This window comes from Chelmon rostratus, chromosome 2 (genome assembly GCF_017976325.1).
Source record: "Chelmon rostratus isolate fCheRos1 chromosome 2, fCheRos1.pri, whole genome shotgun sequence".
Taxonomy (NCBI): domain Eukaryota; kingdom Metazoa; phylum Chordata; class Actinopteri; order Chaetodontiformes; family Chaetodontidae; genus Chelmon; species Chelmon rostratus.
Genome location: NC_055659.1, coordinates 9,403,523 through 9,423,021, shown reverse-complemented (window position 1 = coordinate 9,423,021; position 19,499 = coordinate 9,403,523). Strand labels below are relative to the sequence as shown.

The 19,499-nt window shown below is 41.2% G+C and overlaps 1 protein-coding gene across 2 annotated transcripts in view; it reads left to right on the top strand.

The window, feature by feature from the left end:
- Positions 1-481: 481 nt before the first annotated feature.
- slc12a5a (solute carrier family 12 member 5a) overlaps positions 482-19,499 on the top strand; it is a 148,648-nt gene continuing 129,630 nt past the window's right edge. For both annotated transcript variants that reach the window (XM_041947868.1, XM_041947861.1), the window contains exon 1: positions 482-641. In XM_041947868.1, the coding sequence (XP_041803802.1) occupies positions 482-641 (160 nt within the window). The remainder of the gene's footprint in view (positions 642-19,499) is intronic.

The window sequence follows — 19,499 nt, the reverse complement described above, 5'->3', positions numbered from 1 at the left end:
GTTGATCCTTAGCTTATTCTGTGGTTGCCTAGCAACGGCAATTTAGACATGTAGCTAGCTAGATGGCTGCTTTGAATGCTATCTTAAAAAAAATAGATACAATAAAGCTTAAAAAAAATGCTTTGTACGAATCATTTTTCATGTGTTCCGTACAGCAAAGCGTGTCGTGTGTTTAATAAAATGTCTGTACATTTTCAAAACGGCGCCACGAACGCTGAAAAATCGGCTCTAGGACCCAGGCGCGCGGTAGCCACCAGACACCGGTTGATGAGACGGTCCGGTCGGCATTATACATCTAATTAAGTTACCCGACAAAAAGCGGTTGCTCGCCCCGGACAGAGTACTCGGAGGTAAACTTACCAGACGGTGAAGGTGGACTACAGCGACGAGAGAGGCGAGGGCATTTCTCACTGTCTTTGTCCGTCATCGTCACCCCGCACCGTGGCAAGAAGACCCGTCGCTTGTCTCACCGGCGACAACCATGAGCCAGAGGTTCACCGTCTCCAAGAGCGACGGCGACCGGCGCCCCTCAGACATCCAGGGGGAGGTGAACCAGCTGTTTGAGGGAGACGAGCCCCCGACCAGCAGCGGCGCGGAGGGGGAGGATGCTGCCGGTGCCGATGTGGTGGTTGTGCTGAAAGGTAGGCAGACACTTACCGGCTTCATTCACCCTGTGTGTTAGCTACAGGCTATATGCTAGCAGTGCTTGACTCCTGTTCGGTGGCACCACAACTGAATTTTTAATGGCCACACAGGGCTAATGACAGAGGCACTGCAAAGCCCTCAATTGTCCATTTTTTTCTCTACAGTATTGTTGCATGCATTGCGCAAAAATATTGTAGTTGCTTGTTCATGTCTGCATTGATAAAAATGGGTATAGTTTGCTTTGTTTTCATACGGTGTGGTAATTTGACTCAGACATGTTGCTCCCACTGTTGCATACATTAAATTGTGTTTATTTTGACTACACAAGTCAGCTGTGGTCACTCTGAAGGGCATCAGTTTATATCCCTAGTAACCCCTCATTAGCCTTATATACTGTTCATTTCTCCTTCTGATTGACTCAACTTTAAATGGCCTGATTTATAACGTTCATATATAGTTTCTAATATTGTAATCAGTCAGAATGTCATCTTCTGCACATGCCTTGACATGCGTTTTAAACCACAGCATGTGAGCACAGAAATGACTTGCTTCCCTCTTGTAAAGGAGATGTCAATGTCACGTATGTTTCAACCTTGTGGCTTGTCTTTAGATATACTGTTCTAGCAAAAGATTTTATGAGGTGATGGCTTGCAAGGTGAGTTATGTGGCCCTCTCTTGTTTGTGGCTGACGTCAGTGCATATTTAGTTTATAAAACACAGAACAATTAATGTGCTCGCCATGAGGATGGAATTGATTAAGGATGAATTAATGCATAGTTGGTCAAACCTTCATGTCTACAGTTAACTTATGGCAATTTCCCCTGAGCCTTGTCTTCTGGGAACCAGCGCCGTTGTGATTCAATGCACTATGCACAATGTCACCAACTCACCTGATTGAAATAATCAAGGTCCTGTCAGTCATTGTCTGAATTGAGTGCAGCAGTGTGGAACAAATGGTGGCAGAAATTCCCATCGGGCCAGAAATGGAAGCCTTCACCATTGCAATGATTAGCATTAGAAAAAGTGCAATCATTCAGGTCCAGTCAAGTGCAAATAGAGATTTATCTGCAAAATGAATCAATACATTTCATACTGTCTTTAACCTATGAAGCCAGCTACATAAATGACATTTCAGATTAATTGAGCAGGCTCCCTGGATTCCCATAAATTCCTTTATTGCAGCTCAAGATTTGCTGCTCCTCTGTTTCTGTGATTTGCTCTGAAGTCTAGTGGACCTAGTCAGGATTCAGTTTTATTCTTCATTCACTGGTCAAAAGCTGTGACCAGCTTTGTTGGAACAATAATTAACGCTATGAATATGCTAAAATCTGCACATTATTTAGTCTTGTCTGGAATTACACCGCTTTCTTCAGTCCTTACACTTTATGGTATAGACTTGCCATTCCCAGTGGATATATTAGATGTCATCCCCTTATCCTAACATCGTAACTGCTGCGCCAATATTCAGTAGTGCTGACATTTCCACTATTAAATCAGCCGGCCGCTGAGGTGAGGAAAGAAAGCTTTTAATTGCCAGTCCAGCACTCCCCATCATTGTTATACATGGCTACAGAAAGCCTTAGAGGTTCAAACCATGCCACAATCTCCTCCTGTGCAGATGAATTAACATAGAAATGCCTCCTCAGCATTTCTCCACTCGAATGTCCCAGCATGTATCAATCATTGCTCTGGACATAAAAGATGGCTGTGTGGGTCGGTAGGAACAAATCTCACCATCTCCTTGTGTTTCCCTTAAGACATGGGGAACACTTTAGTGAAGGACTTCCCCTCTGTTATGCTATGCTCTGGCGAAGCTGCTGCCTTGTGGAGACTGGTGTCTCTGCATCCACTTTTGCTGGTTGCCATAGGGACACAGTACTTTTACAGTACAGAGTTTTCTCACAAATGGATTTGCAGTGAGCTGAAAACACTTCAGATCAAGCAAGTACCATTATGAAATCAATCTCTTGCTGGGATGGTGTGATATTTTCTACATCCTGGTATTTGTTCTGTGTGGCTTGAAATAGCTGTAATAGAACAAAAAAAAAAAACATAGATGGACATCAGATTTGTGCACCATACTGTAGGTAATATATGAGGCAAATAGTGTAGTTGGCTATTCTGTATAAGAAATTTCTTATTGCTACTGTCTAATAGAGGTGCATAGGAGGGCTGCAATTAACAACTAGTTTCAGTATTGATTAATCTGTCATTATTTTCTCTTGATTTGTAAAATGCTAAAGACAATAGTGGAAAAATGTCCAGCACGATTTCCCGGAATCTTCACACATTCAAATTACAACCCAGATAAAAGAAAAATAAAACTCTGTGATAATTTGATAATCCTTTTTGACACATGCTCACCTGAAAACATAGAAAGGCAGTGCATTTAATGTTTTATCTCATCAGCTTAATTGATTTTTGCAAAATGATTATTCTGAATATGATGCCAGCGTCACATTTCAAATGATGTGGGACAGGAGCAACAAAAGACTGGGAAAGTTTTGGAATGCGCTGTAAAACACCTGTTTGGAACATTCCACAGGTAAACAGGCACATTGGTAACAGGGGTGATCTTTGAAGGCTAGGTTGTTTACAAGCGAGGATGTAGCAAAGTTCACCACTTTGTGAAATACATGACTGTGCAAAGGATGTTTGGGCTCAGGAACACTACATAAAACCTTTGTTGGTAAACACAGTTTGTTTGCGAATGATTGGACTCTGTTTGTATTTGTGTTTTACACAGTGTCCCAACATTTTTGGAATTGGGTTGTGTTTGTTTTATGTAACCAACAGTCCACAACGCAGATATTCAGTTTACTATCATCTGAGACAGTCAAGCAAAAATCTTGAATTTGAAGAAGCTGAAACCAGCAGAATACTTTGTCTACTATCTTGAAAAATGACTCAAATTATTAATTAATGCATTATGTCATTGTTGGCATTTTCCTGCCACATTGTAATTCCAGAGTCTTCCAAAGCCTCCATTCAGTCTTCTTCTTATTTTAGCCGGTAGACCAGACCAATTAAATTTTTTTTCCCCCTTTCCCATGATCCTGTTTCTATTGATCCGGAGGGAGGTGTGAGCTCAGTCGGCTAAGCTGACTGACTGGCCGCAGCAGGAAGGAAGATCCTCGTCTGCCTGCCAAGTGCCCTCTCTGTCCTTGACCTTGCAGCGCTGTGAAGAGATATATCTTCATTAGATCAGTTGGGCTCCGTGGAATGGGCTGCAGATGGGCTCAGAATGGGCTGCGTGTTTCTCACCTAGCAGTTGGCAAAGCAGGGAGGCTTTGAACCTTCCATGTCATTCAGAAACCTCATAGTTGCAACATTATTATTATTTAATATTGCCTGCATTAATTGTTTTTTTTTTTTTGACCAACTGGATGCAGCCCAGCAAGCAGTGAACACAACATTGTCATATTCTTTATTTGATTAAGTTATTTGACAGGAACAGTGAGCATTGATCAACAGAAAAAATTGTGTTGAACTGTAAATGAAAAAGAAACATTGCATACCTTTTTATAAGTCAATATGGTTAGAGTGTTAGCAAACAGTTGCTTATTTATGAAGCAGACAAGGAGTGTTATTTCCTTCTAGCTCTGCTTGGTCTGCACCAACTCCTGAGGGAGATATCTGGTTCTTTGGCTGCTGAATGCTCAACAATGTTCACCAGCTAGTTGCTAACTTTTTCTGTCTATTGTCTGGTGCTGGTCAGAAAGAGACAGTTGTTTTATCAGAGCTTTTTGTGCTATAAAACACAAACGAAGCGGATGAGAGTGACGAGAGAGTCAGTCAGTACAGTTGTGGATTGTAAAACCAAAACAATGAGAAGAAAGATGCTAAAAAGCTCCGTAGAGCAGAGGTGGAGTGCAGAGTCAGGTGATAATAATCTGTCATTGCACGTGTGTATGCACTAGTGGTTTTCTTTCCTTAATGTATCAACAGTAACTATTGTGGCAGAAGGGCTTAGATCTACAAACACAGACATTTGGCATTGATAACCCAGTTTGTCCTCAGTGTTTCGGTCCATGAGCAGAGAGGCCGACTTGGCTGAGGTTTAATTTGTGTCAGGATGTTCTGTTTCCTCTTGGGCAAATGCAGTCCAGAAGACAATGACACAGCATGGGAGCACAGTGACAACAACAACCATAATCACAACAATAGCACAACCTAATAACCTCATGACAGCAGCAACAGAGATTTGTATTTTTTCTCTGCCTGCATGGTCCATTTCTGACTGGAGAAATTAATGTGTATGTTTGTGTTTGTGCAGTAAGGGAGGACTCGCACACAGAGAGCAAAAAAGACATTCTGAGAATTTGGATTTTAAATGTTTCTATTTGATACATTACAGGCTGTACAGACCCTGAAAAAGTGTGCAAAAGTGCAAATGTTTCAGTCCAAGTTGGACTTTCCTCAGTGTTTCTTTCACTGTTTGTACAGCCACATAATGTAGCAACCTCCCTTGCTGCACTACAACTTTGTCCTTGTCTACCACACCAGAGAAGAAGGCAAACAAAAAACAGTTTTTTGAAGCACAGCTGAATCTGCTGTGTTTGTGTCTATGCAACTCAGTATGTCTGGATCAATTTCTAAAATGTATTCTAAATCAATATACAGAACTATTTATGTATGTATCAAGGAACGAATGAAATTGAAGCATAACTCGGGTATGCAATTTCCCATGCATTTCCTTTCACTCTAATATAAACAGTGTGTTACTCTGTGCTCAGCTTGCTTATACTGGCCTTTCTCCACCAAACCCAGAGAAGAGCTGAGCAGACCTCTGCATTATTAAAGGATAAGGCTGGCAATATTCCTTTTTTTCTGTATTGTCAACCAAATAATGTTTTAGTCCATATGTCAGGATTTTCTGACTTTCACAACCTGTTTGTGGCTCTAATCCCCAAACCTATTGGCTCCAAATGAAGGCATACATTTTTAGAAACAAGTCACAGATATATGCTTTCACTCATTAATGTTGTGTTTGTGTTTGCATTTGTATTTTCAGCATATTAGTATTATTATTATTATGAAATCCTTTTCTAGCAGTGGCTGCCTAGTAATTGTGCTCCCATGATAATGGGCTGTTGGCTGACCAGACGGAGGATTGTTTGTGTGTTTATTCAGGCATTTCTGCCCCTGTGCTGTAATGAATGCCATGTAAATAATAGACAACCTCTTTGATATAGAGGTGCAGTCCGATGGTGAACACAGATATCGAGTCACAAAGGCCTATTGTGGATGACTCCTATTGTAGGATGAAAATAGAGGGGTGGCTTTTTTAATCAATCCTAGGAAGAGTGTGGACACACTGATTAGGATTTTTATGGAGTATTTATCAACCCTCGGAAAGCCTTGTGTAGTCAGTTTTTTTTGCCATGAAAGGAGAAATGTGATTCTCGCGTATTTTTAACTGCACATTGCATTTATTGTTGTTGGCCATCTGTTTCCCCCAAAAGAGAATGGGTTTGAGATGTGAGAGTTTGTTTGGGTAACAGCTAAATTCTCCTTATCATTGACATTTATAGGGGGCTGCAAAAAACAATATGCACATTTAATGAGAGCGGACACTGTAGTGCCTAAATCACAGTGCAAACTTTGCAATGCAAGATCCAATATATCTGTGTTTGTTAGCGTTAACTCAGGACCAATTCACCTGTTTTTAGTGCAGTTTGGCATGTGTTGTCAGGTTTAAGTTATTTTAATTCTTCGGAGCCGTCTTAGCTGTCTTGTGTTGCTTTGAAAATACACATGTCAGAGGGCAGGTTGACAAAGCTCTTTTCTAACTGCCAAATGCTGCTCATTGGGTTTGACATTCAGTCTAATATGAGTCACCTTTGTAGCAGTGTTTGTAGTGATTGTTACTGGAAAGTTAATGTCATTTTCCATGAAGTGTTGGTATGATATTTTGTCTGCCCCCTGTTGTTATTGTGAACATAAGAAGCAGACAGTAAAGAGTAAACAGTATATATAATTATAGGCTGCAATAAACAAAAAGGTAATCAGTCAAAATCTAAGGGTTTGTAGCAGTTTATTGGGATTTTTTGGTTATATAGCATATGTAGGTTGCTTAACATTAGCCTGCTTTAGATTCATAGTGGCATGCTCTTGTCTTGCGCCTTTCCCAACCACATTATTAAAGCTGGGGTGGGAATTTGAACATGGGAGCCTGTCAGTTATAGGCCTGATTTTCTACCCTTTCTAACGCTTGACTGGCTGCACCATCTCTGCAATTGAACAACAAAATGGCAACACAGATATAGAAGTACATCAGGGTTTGCCCAAGAAAAGGTTAGATTTAAAAAAAATTCCCAATGGTTAGGCCCAGCAAGCTGCCATGCCAGCAGAAACCCTGTTTATATTGAATACATGCAGTTTTTTACTGATGCACCTGTGTATGTATTTGTTACCTATTGGGGATGTTTTCCATTATAAACACATACCTTGTCAAGACCAGTAGCCCCCATGGGGACCAAAGCCCAGGCCTAATGAGGCAAAACACCATTTCTTAGGTCCTGGTTAAGGTTAGGGTTAGGCTGTTCACAATGAAAGTCAAAGCAATGTCCTAACAAGGATAGCTTTGCAAGCTGTCCGTGCTTACATGTGTGCTTGAGTGTGTGCACGTGTACTTACACTTGCTTGTGAAAATCAAGACAAGGTATAAACAACCCCAGTGAGAACATTTTTGGGAAGTGAGGACATTTTGGCTGGGCCTCACTGTTTGAATGTTAGGACTTGGTTTTAAGGTTTAGGTTAGATTTAGGTTTGGGTTTTAAGTTGGGGTTGGGGTTGGGCATGTAGTTGCGATGGTTAAGGTGAGGGCAAGGGGCTAGGAAATACATTATATCACTGAGTGTGTGTGTGTAAAGGTATACTCACAGGCTGTCAGTATTTCAATACTGATTTATTTTAATGTTGATGGGGACTACAATGCATTGCACAATGAAAATTAAAGGGCTGCTTCACTAGAAGAAAATAATAGAGATATTAGATGGTTGTAAGTGAGGCAGCTCATCTTGAGAAAAACCTAAAGTAAGCTCGATTACCATCTGTTGGCGGAAAACTATCATTTCCGCTTCGTCCAAAACAGTTGAGTATCTTGGTTTCTTTTTCTTAGCTGCCAAAAAAGTGAAGATAAAGAAAATAAGTCTATGTTGTTTACATGATATACTTTTCTGTCAACCTAGGACACATCTTTAAGCTTCCAATTGCCCTTCTGTGTCGTCTTGCCCGTCTGTCCTCCGCCTGCTGTAATGCCATTTAATGGCTGAAATTTTCTCTCTCGAAGGAGCCATTGATTTGTAGTCTGGCTAGCCGTTAAATGCCATAGCTTCTCCGCCATCACTCACCCTGTTATTCCATTTTCTGTCAAATGAGAGACTATCAATACAGTATAGATCAATACAACTCATACACCATTACCTATGTATGTCCCGTCCCTATCTAATTTTCCAAAGAGCTGTTTAAGTTGAATCGAATGAGTAGAGGCTCGCTCAGTGGTGTGTAGTTTACCAGAGAGGTGTGGTGACATTGACCTGACAGCAGAGGGCAGCCAATTTATGGTTTTTATGATAGAGACACATAAGACTGATGCTAAATGTGTGGGAGCTGAGTGCTTGAGATATCTTTGGCAGAAGCTAAACCTCTTGACAAAAAATATAATACTTTAACCTACATATACATATATATTTGGATGTATATGGTTTTAACAGTTTTTTTTCTGGCATGTGCAAAATGTGAGAAATTAATTGCTCTGCAATAACACAGACAAGTGTGTTTCTGTGCAGAGACGACAGGGGGCAGTTGTGTCCCAATCAAGACTCCCGGCATCTACGTATATTCCCTTCGGTCACAATCCTGTGGTAGAAAAACCTGAGATGAGAGAGGGATCAGGAACCCAGTGAATTACACAACAGTCTGTGTTGTGTGCGAGACGGAAGGTGTGTGTTAAGCATATGGCAAGAGAGGAGTGAGAGTGTGTGTGTTTGCTCGTGTGAGTGTGTGTGTGTGTGTGTGCGGGAATAAGGAAGAGTGAGAGGGAAGAGGAAAAAGGTAACCGCACAAGAGGGGTAGTAAACCTCCCTCAGCCCAGAAATCCTCGTGCCGTTATGTAACTGTCGGCAAATAGGGAAGTGTGTGTGTGTGTGTGTGTGTGTGTGTGTGTGTGTGTGTGTGTGTGTGCGTGTGTGCGTGTGTCCAATTGATAGAAAGTGACAAAATCCTCCTCACATGCAGGCAAGCTGCAGGGCAGACCTCAGTGACACTAACACAGGATGAATGGGGGGTGGGGGGGAGAAACATCAGAGGGGAGAGGTAGAACATTTCTTCCTTTACCACGCAACTCTGACCATGACACATCGTCCGCGGATCCAGCTCCTTCTGCGGCACACGGGCCAGTCTGCAGCCTCTACACTAGAGATTTCTATCACGTCTGTGTTCTCACACAGTCACTACCATTAATATCCCCCACCGATTCAGCATGTCAGGCTGGTTTAGAACATCCCGTAAGAAACGACCACACAGGTCTTTATAAAGGTCTTGCACAGATGTTCTAAAGAATAAACCAGACCCAGTTCAGGTGCATTTTATGTGTATTTTTTTTATGGTTAGATTTATTTTTTCCCACTGGAAAAGGGGTGTGGATATTTATTGGCTCTGTTATGGAGGGTAACAATATTGCATATTTATCATGATATTTACTAAAGCTGAAACAATTGATTATAATTATATAGGAAAAAATGTTTAAAAAATCACTGGTTTCAGACTCTAAAATGTGAGCATTTGCTGTGTTTTTCTGCGTTTTAGTGTTTTATTATGGTAAACTGATCATGCCTTGGTTAAGGACCATTGATTAGACAAAGCAAGTAATTTAAATTCCCCAGCTTGGATTCTGGGAAACAGTGATGAAGGATTTTTATTTCATTTTTTATTTTTTTGACATTTCTGCTTCATTTGATAGCCAAAGAGAGAGGGGAAAGGCAGGAGAGAGAGGGAAGGGATGACATGCAGCAAAGGGTCCTGGCTGGAACTGAGTTGAGTTCCGCTTTAGGATTTGATTAAACCCCTAAAAACCCATCTCTGTTCATCAAAATGACACATTTAGAAGTTGTCGTAATAAAAAAAAAATCCCTTCATACACTGGCTTAGATATAACGCTACACCTTTGCCAAAATGTAGTATGCGTGGATCTAAATAGTGCCCGCCTCTGTCTCCATCCACCACTCCTCCGTTTGCCTGCAGCTTCGACTCTGCTCATCAAACACACAAACCTCACCAGCAGCCTAACTCTCTGAAAATCTGCCTTGAGTAACGTTTGCTGTAACTTTCTTCATCAACACCCCCAAACCATATAAAATGGCCTGTCAGCATTTGACATGAATCATCATGTGACTTGGCAGGCTAACGTTGGATCTAGCACACTGCAGATTTGTTTGGACTCAGTAAACTGATAAAACACAAGATAAATAAACTTCCCAACATGTTGGCTCGTACTCACTGTGTCCCCAGGATAAATGGATGGAACAGCATCAGGCTTCAGTACAAGTGAGGAGTCTGCAAACAGGGCTCTTGGATTTTCAGATCCTTTGGTAAATCATGACTGCTTGCAAAATACCGATACGTAGCTACACCTGGCTTCTCCTCTTTTTCATGGTAGTCCTACCCTGCAAGTTGAAGGCATTGGTTTGCTATCTTAGGCATGTGACATATGAAAACCTGGCAGTCTGAATCTGTGTTTTTGAGACTGTCACAACATGGCGTTGACTGTTGTAGCATATAGAAAACACCATATGGACATGTTAATATGATTGAAAACATGAGTTTCATTGGAGAGGGTCCTTTAATATGTGGTATGTGCTCTACCAGGTGAGCTGCTGGGGTGCCCTGGTATGCCATTCTTCTCAATTTCTAGAAATTTGAAAGAATTAGATTAATTGATTAATGAATAAAGCATTGGTAATAAAAATAAATGTTAATTGCAGTCCCAGTAATTAGACAAATAATAAATGGGATCATTATGCAGTTGCTTCTGTCCTCCCATCTTCCTTTTTGCCTCTCACTGACTTATCGTGTGTTTGATTTTTGCATTGCATGTGTCACAGCTGGCATATCATGCCGTTGCAGTTAGTTTCATCATTCTGAATTTATTTATTAGTCCTGTGGGATCCGCCCTCTCTCAGCTCAACACTGTCAGGATCTGTGGGCAGCCAAGTCTCTCAGGACCCTTCTGCTCACATTTAACAGCTGAACTGGGGGGGTATTCACTAAACACTGTTGTGTTGCAAAGTTTGGTGTAATATTTCCCACCAAAAAATATGTTTTCTATCAACTACATAGCTGCATCTCTTTAGATACTAAATGGAGCCAGAATATTTTTAATAGGTCAGTATGATAATTTATTAGACATAGGTTGCCAGAATAAATCACTGCCACCAGAATGTAAGAGCTGTGGAGTTGTGTTGTCTGTGTGTGTATGTGTGTGTGTGTGCATGTGCGTGTCTGTCAGTGGGCATGTGTGTATTATTTTGGTCTGATTTGGAGAGCAGTGCTCACTCCATCTACCGAGGCGATGGAGGCAGAGAGCAGCGGGCCAGAGATGCAGGTCATGGATCCCCATGGGGCTGGGCTGGTATTCAGGAATTATACCAGGCCTTCCGGTCCCTCAGGACCACTGCACTGTGTTCTCTCTCCCTCAGCTTCTCTCTTTCTCTGGCTGGGAAAGAATTTGGGTCTGAGACTCGGGGCATAGTGCGAGTTTTGAAAAGGTGAACTGTAAAGGAAGATATATGATATAAGAGTTGTGCCACTAGCTAAATGAATTTTAATTATGTGGCCTCAATTTGACTTTTGTGTTGTGAATTTTAATAATGTTTTTTGGCTGACTGGCTAGCAGGCCAGTTCCCATAGTGCTGCAGCAGGTAGGTAGGAGAGGGATGGACTGTATAGCCCCATGTGTGTGCCTCACTGGAGTTTTTCCACTGCCCAGTTCTTTCCACAGTCCAGAGATTCTGTCAGCTCGCTGCACTCGGTTGGGGGTACACGCTTTCCATCACCATTTCCATACATGCCACTGCTGTGGTGCAATGTCAAGAGGGTCACTGCAGAACAGGCTTGGGTCTAAATTGAGTCCCAAATACTTCATGTTAGCCACAAGGGCAATAAAGGGAGATGTTGGCAACTGTTATCTTTGAAAATCTCTGACAGCAACTTAGCATTACCTAATTTGGGTTTCCAGATAGACTAAAGAATTACAGGTTGTTTGTAATTAGCATTAGGAATAGTTAAGATTATCCAGCTGCAGCAGTTTTCAGACCTGCTGTTCTAGTTATATCAATGTGTACCACTTATATGCTGGGAAAGTATTTACAGTAGCAGTCTTAGTTAAGTGAAAGTAGAGAGAATGGCTGCTGCTTTGCAATTATTTTAACAGATTTTTTTAATATAACACAGGCATTATATAGGCATTCTTCCATCTAGAGTTGGACTGGCCAATAATTCAGCATTAAAAAAAAATCAAAATTTACAGGAAGGAGTGGTTGGCTTATCATGTTTCATGGATAACAAGTTAAAAAAACAGCGTCCAGAATGGGTATTTAATAAGATTTAATTTTCAGCCCCAGAGGTTGCTGCATTGTATTTTGACTTCTTGGTTCTCTGACTCTTTAGAAAAGCATCTGGCTTTCTTTGACTTTCTAAATCTTTTCCTACCATTGAGCTGTTCTCTCTCTGTAGTGGACAGATTTGTGTTGCCATAGCTTCTGTATTAAGCGATGCAGTGCAACATTATACTGTGTGAACTGGCATCTTTGGTTTTTTGGACCACCACTCACAACACTGTGTTGTGCTGAACTGCAGTTCCAGGGGGTTAGGCAGTGCTGGAAGTAATTTGAATTAATGATAATATCAAAAACATTGCTAAATGCAATGCTGAGATTTTTTAAATTTTGCAGTACATTGCAATATAGTTATGAATGCTTGCTGCTTGCATTTAGTTTTTGTGTTAACGTCTTTCAAATTGAAGGTTTAGTTACATCCATTGAAGCTGTGCTCTGCTCTACTTAAATATAGCTTATAGACATCTAACAATATATTAACTTGTGTTAACAATAATTGTTGGATTCACAATAGGCATCACAATGTTTTTAATTTCACTCCTTGAAGTTAGTGAAACTGATAAAATACAACAAAAGATGTTGAGTTTTTTAACAGCAGACATAATAAGATGTATGAATAGATCTTTAACTGTAGGTCGTAGTTTAGGCAGTTGGCGGCTGTGTCATTGTGTGAATCAACTATTGTGAGCTTTGGAAAGCGTTATTTTTAGCTGTTTTAGAAGGAACCATCCCTTGCTTGACATCTTGGGAGCATTTGATTGTGTTATCCCATGAAGTGCTTTTATTAAGTTACCTGATTCGCAGTGTTTGATGCTGTACAACTGCTTTGTACACTTCATTCAAACGTTCAAGTTAAAAAAGATGTTAATGTGAGTTGACATGCATTGTGCTTTTGGATAAAAATAATGTTGTTTTTCTTTGAGCCTCAAGCAGCACCAAGTTACTGGACTGTGTTTCAGCCAAATAAAGAGGAGTGAGTAGAACATCCTGTGATGTAACTGCTGTTTTAGATAACTTAGCATTTAGATATACTATTTTGTGGCCATAGAAACATATAGTAACATCAAACGATTTAGGATGCCAAGCAATGACAGATTGAGATACATAAATAATAGATATAGGAACAATGATAATAGATCAGATTTACCACAGTTGTTGATATAGCTTCCAGCATTTCCGCTCCATACCTGTCATAACTCAGCAACTAAGACACTTCGACTTCCTTGTTGTATTTACCATTTTGCTTTGTTGTTCGTGTGTGCTAAGCTTGTACTGTAATTATGCTCTTTCCAAGAGCATTTGAAGCCAGGCCAGGCTGCCCTCAATGATGCATTCATGCAAGATGGTGAAACATGTAATTTCAAGCTTAAGGTGAGCAAAGTTGTTACGGTACAAAGTGACTCGTTGGCCTAAAGCTGTGAATGGAAAACTGTTTAAAGCTGGCATCATCTCAAGATTATTGAAACCTGCTAAAGAATAGACGCTGCACACATAATGACTGTTTCGACTGTCAGATTGTTTTGTTCTGACCGAAAGGATCTCATGTTGAATGACAGGTAGAGCATGATTAGAAACAGGTCACATGCCAAAGCCTGAAATCTGTGGTGTTCCTGTAAATCGATTAATCAGACTTTGCAATAATTATTCTAATCAGTCAATCTTTTGTCATCTTTTAAGCGAAAATGTTGATACCAACAATTCACGTATTGGCATATTTACTTGAAAAGTCACTGAAACATTGAAAAATGTTATCAAAATAGTTGCAGATTCGTTTTCTCATTCATATCAATTATAATCTTCTCTCTGCCGCAATGATGTACGGTTCACTTCTTGAAAACGCAAATTGCAACAAAATTTGTGCAGAATCCTTACTTCGCCCTGCCTTCTGTTCATCAATTCATCCATCTCTCTCTACTACAAGTGCTCCAAGTTTATTTAGACACATGGCCACTATCCATTTTGGGAATCAGCCTGACAGTTGCTCTAAGAGTGGATTGAGTCATGACAACCCATTAATCCTCTCCCCTTCTTTTCCTGCCTGGCGTTTGCTCTCTTTCTCACCTTCCGTTTTCATGTCTCTGCGACCTTCCTTTTATCTGGCTGCCAAAGCCGAGTGCTTCTGGAGTTGCTGTACCGGCGAGTATTTGAAGAAGGCACATTATGATCCTCTGTCTCCGCAGTCATTTGTTTTCCCGCCATGTGCCTGCTGTCAGCCAGGTAAACTGCAGACATTACAGCTCTGCCGCTTGCCTGATGTATCTTTATCATATGTCCAACTGATGTGCGTTTAACGCCCACGCTCAATCATTCTTAAGTCCGATTTTTACACACGTAGCCTCCCAAATCCTCCCTCTTTTCTAACCATCGTCTCGCCCCCTCTCTTTCTTTTCCTCTCTCTCTCCCCGCGTTATGTTCATTCAGCTCTGGGCCACTTTGCCTGTCTGGCCCGCTGAATGGATGGCAAAAATCACCAGTGTGTGAATGGGTGTTTGGTTGGCTTGCTTTGTTAATGGTGTGTGGAGAGGGTGAGAGGTAGACTGCACCGCCTGAATTTTGTGTGCGCAGTCAGAGAGCGTGCAGATGTGCGTTGCTCATAGCAGCAGGGATCAGGATTGTCTCTGTGAATAACAAGGTGAAAGGAAAAGTGAAATACTGACATCTTGGATTTTAGCCATTAACACCTCTCCCCCATCCCTTCCCACCTCCCACCCTGATTGGTAGTGGCGTGAGTTAAAGCTAGATGGATGGCAAATGGGTTGTTTGTATTTTCGTCTCTCTCTCTCTCTCACACACACACACACACACTCAGTCACATTCCAGCTTTGCTCGCGTTCTCTGCATCCATCTCTATGCGATCCTTCTTGTTCTCTCTCTTGATAACGTCTCTTTCTGCCACTGCCTTTACCCCCTCTCTGTATTTTTGACTCCCTCTCTTTCCTCTCCTCTCTCTATCTTTCTTTCTCTCTCTCTCTCTCTACCCACCCCCTCACTCTTACACCCTCTCTCCCCTTGGTTTTGGTGCATTGCAGTGGCTCCACCACCACATTGGAGACACAACAGCCTTGGCAAACGAGGTCTCCCTTTCTCTCTCTATCACTTTCTCTCGCTCTCTCTTTCTCTCTCTCGTACATACGTGCACACACACGGACAAACACACACACTTTACACTTTCTATTCTCTTGTTTTAGCCCCAATTTCCCATCTCTTTCACTTTCTTACTCTCTCAAGGCTTATCGAGAGTGAGAGACAAAGCCTTGAGAATGAGCCGAACAGTAACCTCAAACATTTCCATATCAAAAAGCTGCACAAGATTTGAAAGAAAAGGCACAAACACAATCCTTTGCCCTCATTTTTGCTAGGACGACTTGCAGATTTCCATATGCACACACCACAGCCTTCAGAAGCCCCGTGCTTCTCAAACGGTTGCAAGGCAACCACCTCTTCAGTTTTCATGATGGATTGTTCTCTGATTTCTGAGGAATAAAGACACTGCATAGATCTTTGGAGGACAAAGACTTTGTAAGATTCACTGTTTGTGTCATCTATCGCACCTGAATAGACTGCCAGGCGACGGGCACTGTAGGAGGTGACTCGCATTGTGTCATAGCATCAATCCAGCTCAGCCCTCTGTCGTTCTGGATCTGCCAGCACTGATTAAACATATATTTGATGAGGGATTCTTCTCCAGTATCATGTATTCTCAGCTGGATATGCCAACAATCTAGCAAAAGGATTTCAGCATCACACTCGCAGTACAATGATCTGTCATCTTTCGACACCTCTGAATTATTATACATGTTTTTCAGAAGGTTTCACTGACTCAAAAAAAAAAAAAAAATCAGGCACCTTCAGATGATGCCTCAACAGATTTTTATATACACTCACAGGCCACTTTATTAGGTACACCTTGCTAGTTCCGGGTTGGACCCCCTTTTGCCTTCAGAACTGCCTTAATCCTTTGTGGCATAGATTTAACAAGGTACTGGAAACATTCCTCAGAGAGTTTGGTCCATATTGACATGATAGCATCACATAGTTGCTGCAGATTTGTCGGCTGCACATCCATGATGGGAATCTCCCGTTCCACCACATCCCAAAGGTGCTCTATTGGATTGATATCTGGTGACTGTGGAGGCCATTTGAGTACAGTGAACTCATTGTCATGTTCAAGAAACCAATCTGAGATGATTCAAGCTTTATGACATGGTGCGTGTAGCCATCAGAAGATGGGTACACTGTGGTCATAAAGGGATGGACATGGTCAGCAACAATACTCAGGTAGGCTGTGGCATTCAAACGATGCTCAGTTGGTACTAAGGGGCCCAAAGTGTGCCAAGAAAATATCCCCCACACCATTACACCACCACCACCAGCCTGAACCGTTGAGACAAGGCAGGATGGATCCATGCTTTCATGTTGTTGACGCCAATTTCTGACCCTACCACCTGAATGTCGCAGCAGAAATTGAGACTCATCAGACCAGGCAATGTTTTTCCAATCTTCTGTTGTCCAATTTTGGTGAGCCTGTGCGAATTGTAGCCTCAGTTTCCTGTTCTTAGCTGACAGGAGTGGCAGGCGGTGTGGTCTTCTGCTGCTGTAGCCCATTTGCCTCAAGGTTCTACGTGTTGTGCGTTCAGAGATGCTCTTCTTCATACCTAACGAGTGGTTATTTGAGTTACTGTTGCCTTTCTATCAGCTCAAACCAGTCTGGCCATTCTCCTCTGACCTCTGGCATCAACAAGACATTTTCACAAACAGAACTGCTGCTCACTAGATATTTTCTCTTTTTCGGACCATTCTCTGTAAACCCTAAAGATGGTTGTGCGTGAAAATCCCAGTAGATCAGCCGTTTCTGAAATACTCAGACCAGCCCGTCTGGCACCAACAACCATGCCACGTTCAAAGTCACTTAAATCACCTTTCCTCCCCATTGTGAAGCTCGGTTTGAACTGCAGCAGATCGTCTTAACCATGTCTAGATGCCTAATTGCATTGGGTTGCTGCCATGTGATTGGCTGATTAGAAATTTGTGTTAATGAGCAGTTGGACAGGTGTACCTAATAAAGTGGCCGGTGAGTGTATATTTCTCTAATGATTCTTTTTGCAAAAAATGTGGTACTGCTACTATGTATTCAAAACAAACATAAAACATAAAGGTCAATCACCTGCTTTCTCTCTCCACTAATTTAAATACCGACTCAACAAGTACATCATTGTCTAATTTTACCTTATACCTTCTTGGGTTATTTTAAGAGAATTTGTATTTTTTTTATTGGTTGTAATTTGTTTTAACTGGTAACTGGTAAAACCTGCTAAAATCATGGCTGATGTGTGCTTGTGTTACCTATATGTACGTCTCTTCTGTTCTTAAAACATTTTGTGCGTCACAGTGAGGTTTCCTAATACACTCAGTCCTTTTAATGTTTATTCAGCATTACAGAAAATATACTACGTCATAAAAATATTAAGGAAGAGGGTTGGAGTTAATATCCTACTTCAGGCCATATCTTGGGAGATTCTGGTGCTTTGTCGGCAGTGCAGGAAAGATCTGCTGACTAAATTCAAGCTGGACTTGACTTTGGACTGACATTCAAACCCCATCATACTGTCCCATAATCGTCAGATTAGTTTTAGGTGCCGTAATCAGACCAATCAGAGCCAACATTTAATACCTATATGAGAATCAGCCAGAACTACATCAAATACTTAAAAATGGAACAGTAGATGCACACTCTGATGGATTGGTTCCTAAAGGGTTACCCCTGACCTTTCCCTTACCCTGACGCTTCTTTGAAAGGTAAAGAGTTATATCACTGTATCAGTTATACCCTTTTTCACTGTAAAGAAGCAATTTGTGAAGAAAGTTGTTTTTTAACCTTTCTCGAAGGTCAAAATAGGAAAAAAAAAACCTTTTCCTTGCACATGGTTGTATTGTTGTGAGATTTCAGTTATAGGAAGTAGAACTGGACCAAAATAGATGAAAAGGTTTAAGATTCTACAAATAACATACTAGGTTTTATGATACAAAGAAATTAGGGCTCAATAAATGATATTCAAATTTAGCAAGTGGCTGTGCCACTGAAGCACTGGGCTGAATATTCTGCTCCTACCATGGACTGAACTGCCAGTAAACTGCCCCCTCATTTCCATTTACAAATCAAATGCAGTCCTACCTTTTAAATGGTGATGATGACTGAGATAGGTATTTCTGAACCAAATTAACATTATGGTATGGAAGGATTTGAAAGTGGAGTATCCAGATCCACTAATCAATATTAAGTGGTGAACGTCATTAATAATACTGTATAATAGTGATATTTGTACACCGATTGCATTGATTAGTCTAATAAGTCTATACAAATCACAGAGGGAGGAATATAAATGTAGTATATAAACGATAAAGAGAGACAGATTAAAGATTTTGATGGACTGTGCAAATACCAGCAATACCTCTCCCAAGAAAAGACCAATCCAATTGGTTCCATCCATCTCTCAGTACTATCTGTGGCACTAAGCCCCAAGTCCGTCAGCTCCTACTGAGTATGTGAATCTTTAAAAACAGGTAAAACAAAGGGTTATCTCTGTAAACAGAATATAAAGGTGTGTGCCAACCATCAAACAGGAGTGAACAGTGTTTGTTGGGGATTATTTTCAGCAGTGGATTAATACACATTTAGTGCTCTACTGGGTATTTACAGCAGCAGGACGGTGTATTTGGGATCAACTCAAAATAAACTACAGTGGCTGTGTTCATCATAATGAAGGAACATGTCACCCAGTGCAACAGTGTGGCTCACTGATGTTTTTTTAATAGATTTTGTACAACAATAGAAGTCTGTTGCACAGTGGAATAAGTTATTTTTAGCTTTGGCTTCACAAGCAATACTTCATTGTTGGTTTTGATCTATATAAGAAATAAAAAATATGGCCAGTTGCATCCTTTAAGAACAGGCAAGAGAAGTTCACGAAATGTTTATTCTACGGGTGTAGTCTAGAATTGGTTTGTTTGTCACTTTCTCAAGGCAGTTAGCAGCACATTAGCCCACCGCTGCCACAGAGGCATGCAGGACTGGATGAGGCGAACCCTGTGTGAAGCACCCCTCATCATAATCTGAGCTATTTAAGGCTAACACTCCCACTTGTGAAAACCCAAAGCCGAGCCTGTGATTTAGAATTCCATGCATGCGTTACGTAATGCTTTTGTCTTTCATGCTTGAACTCCTCTCCAGGCACAGGC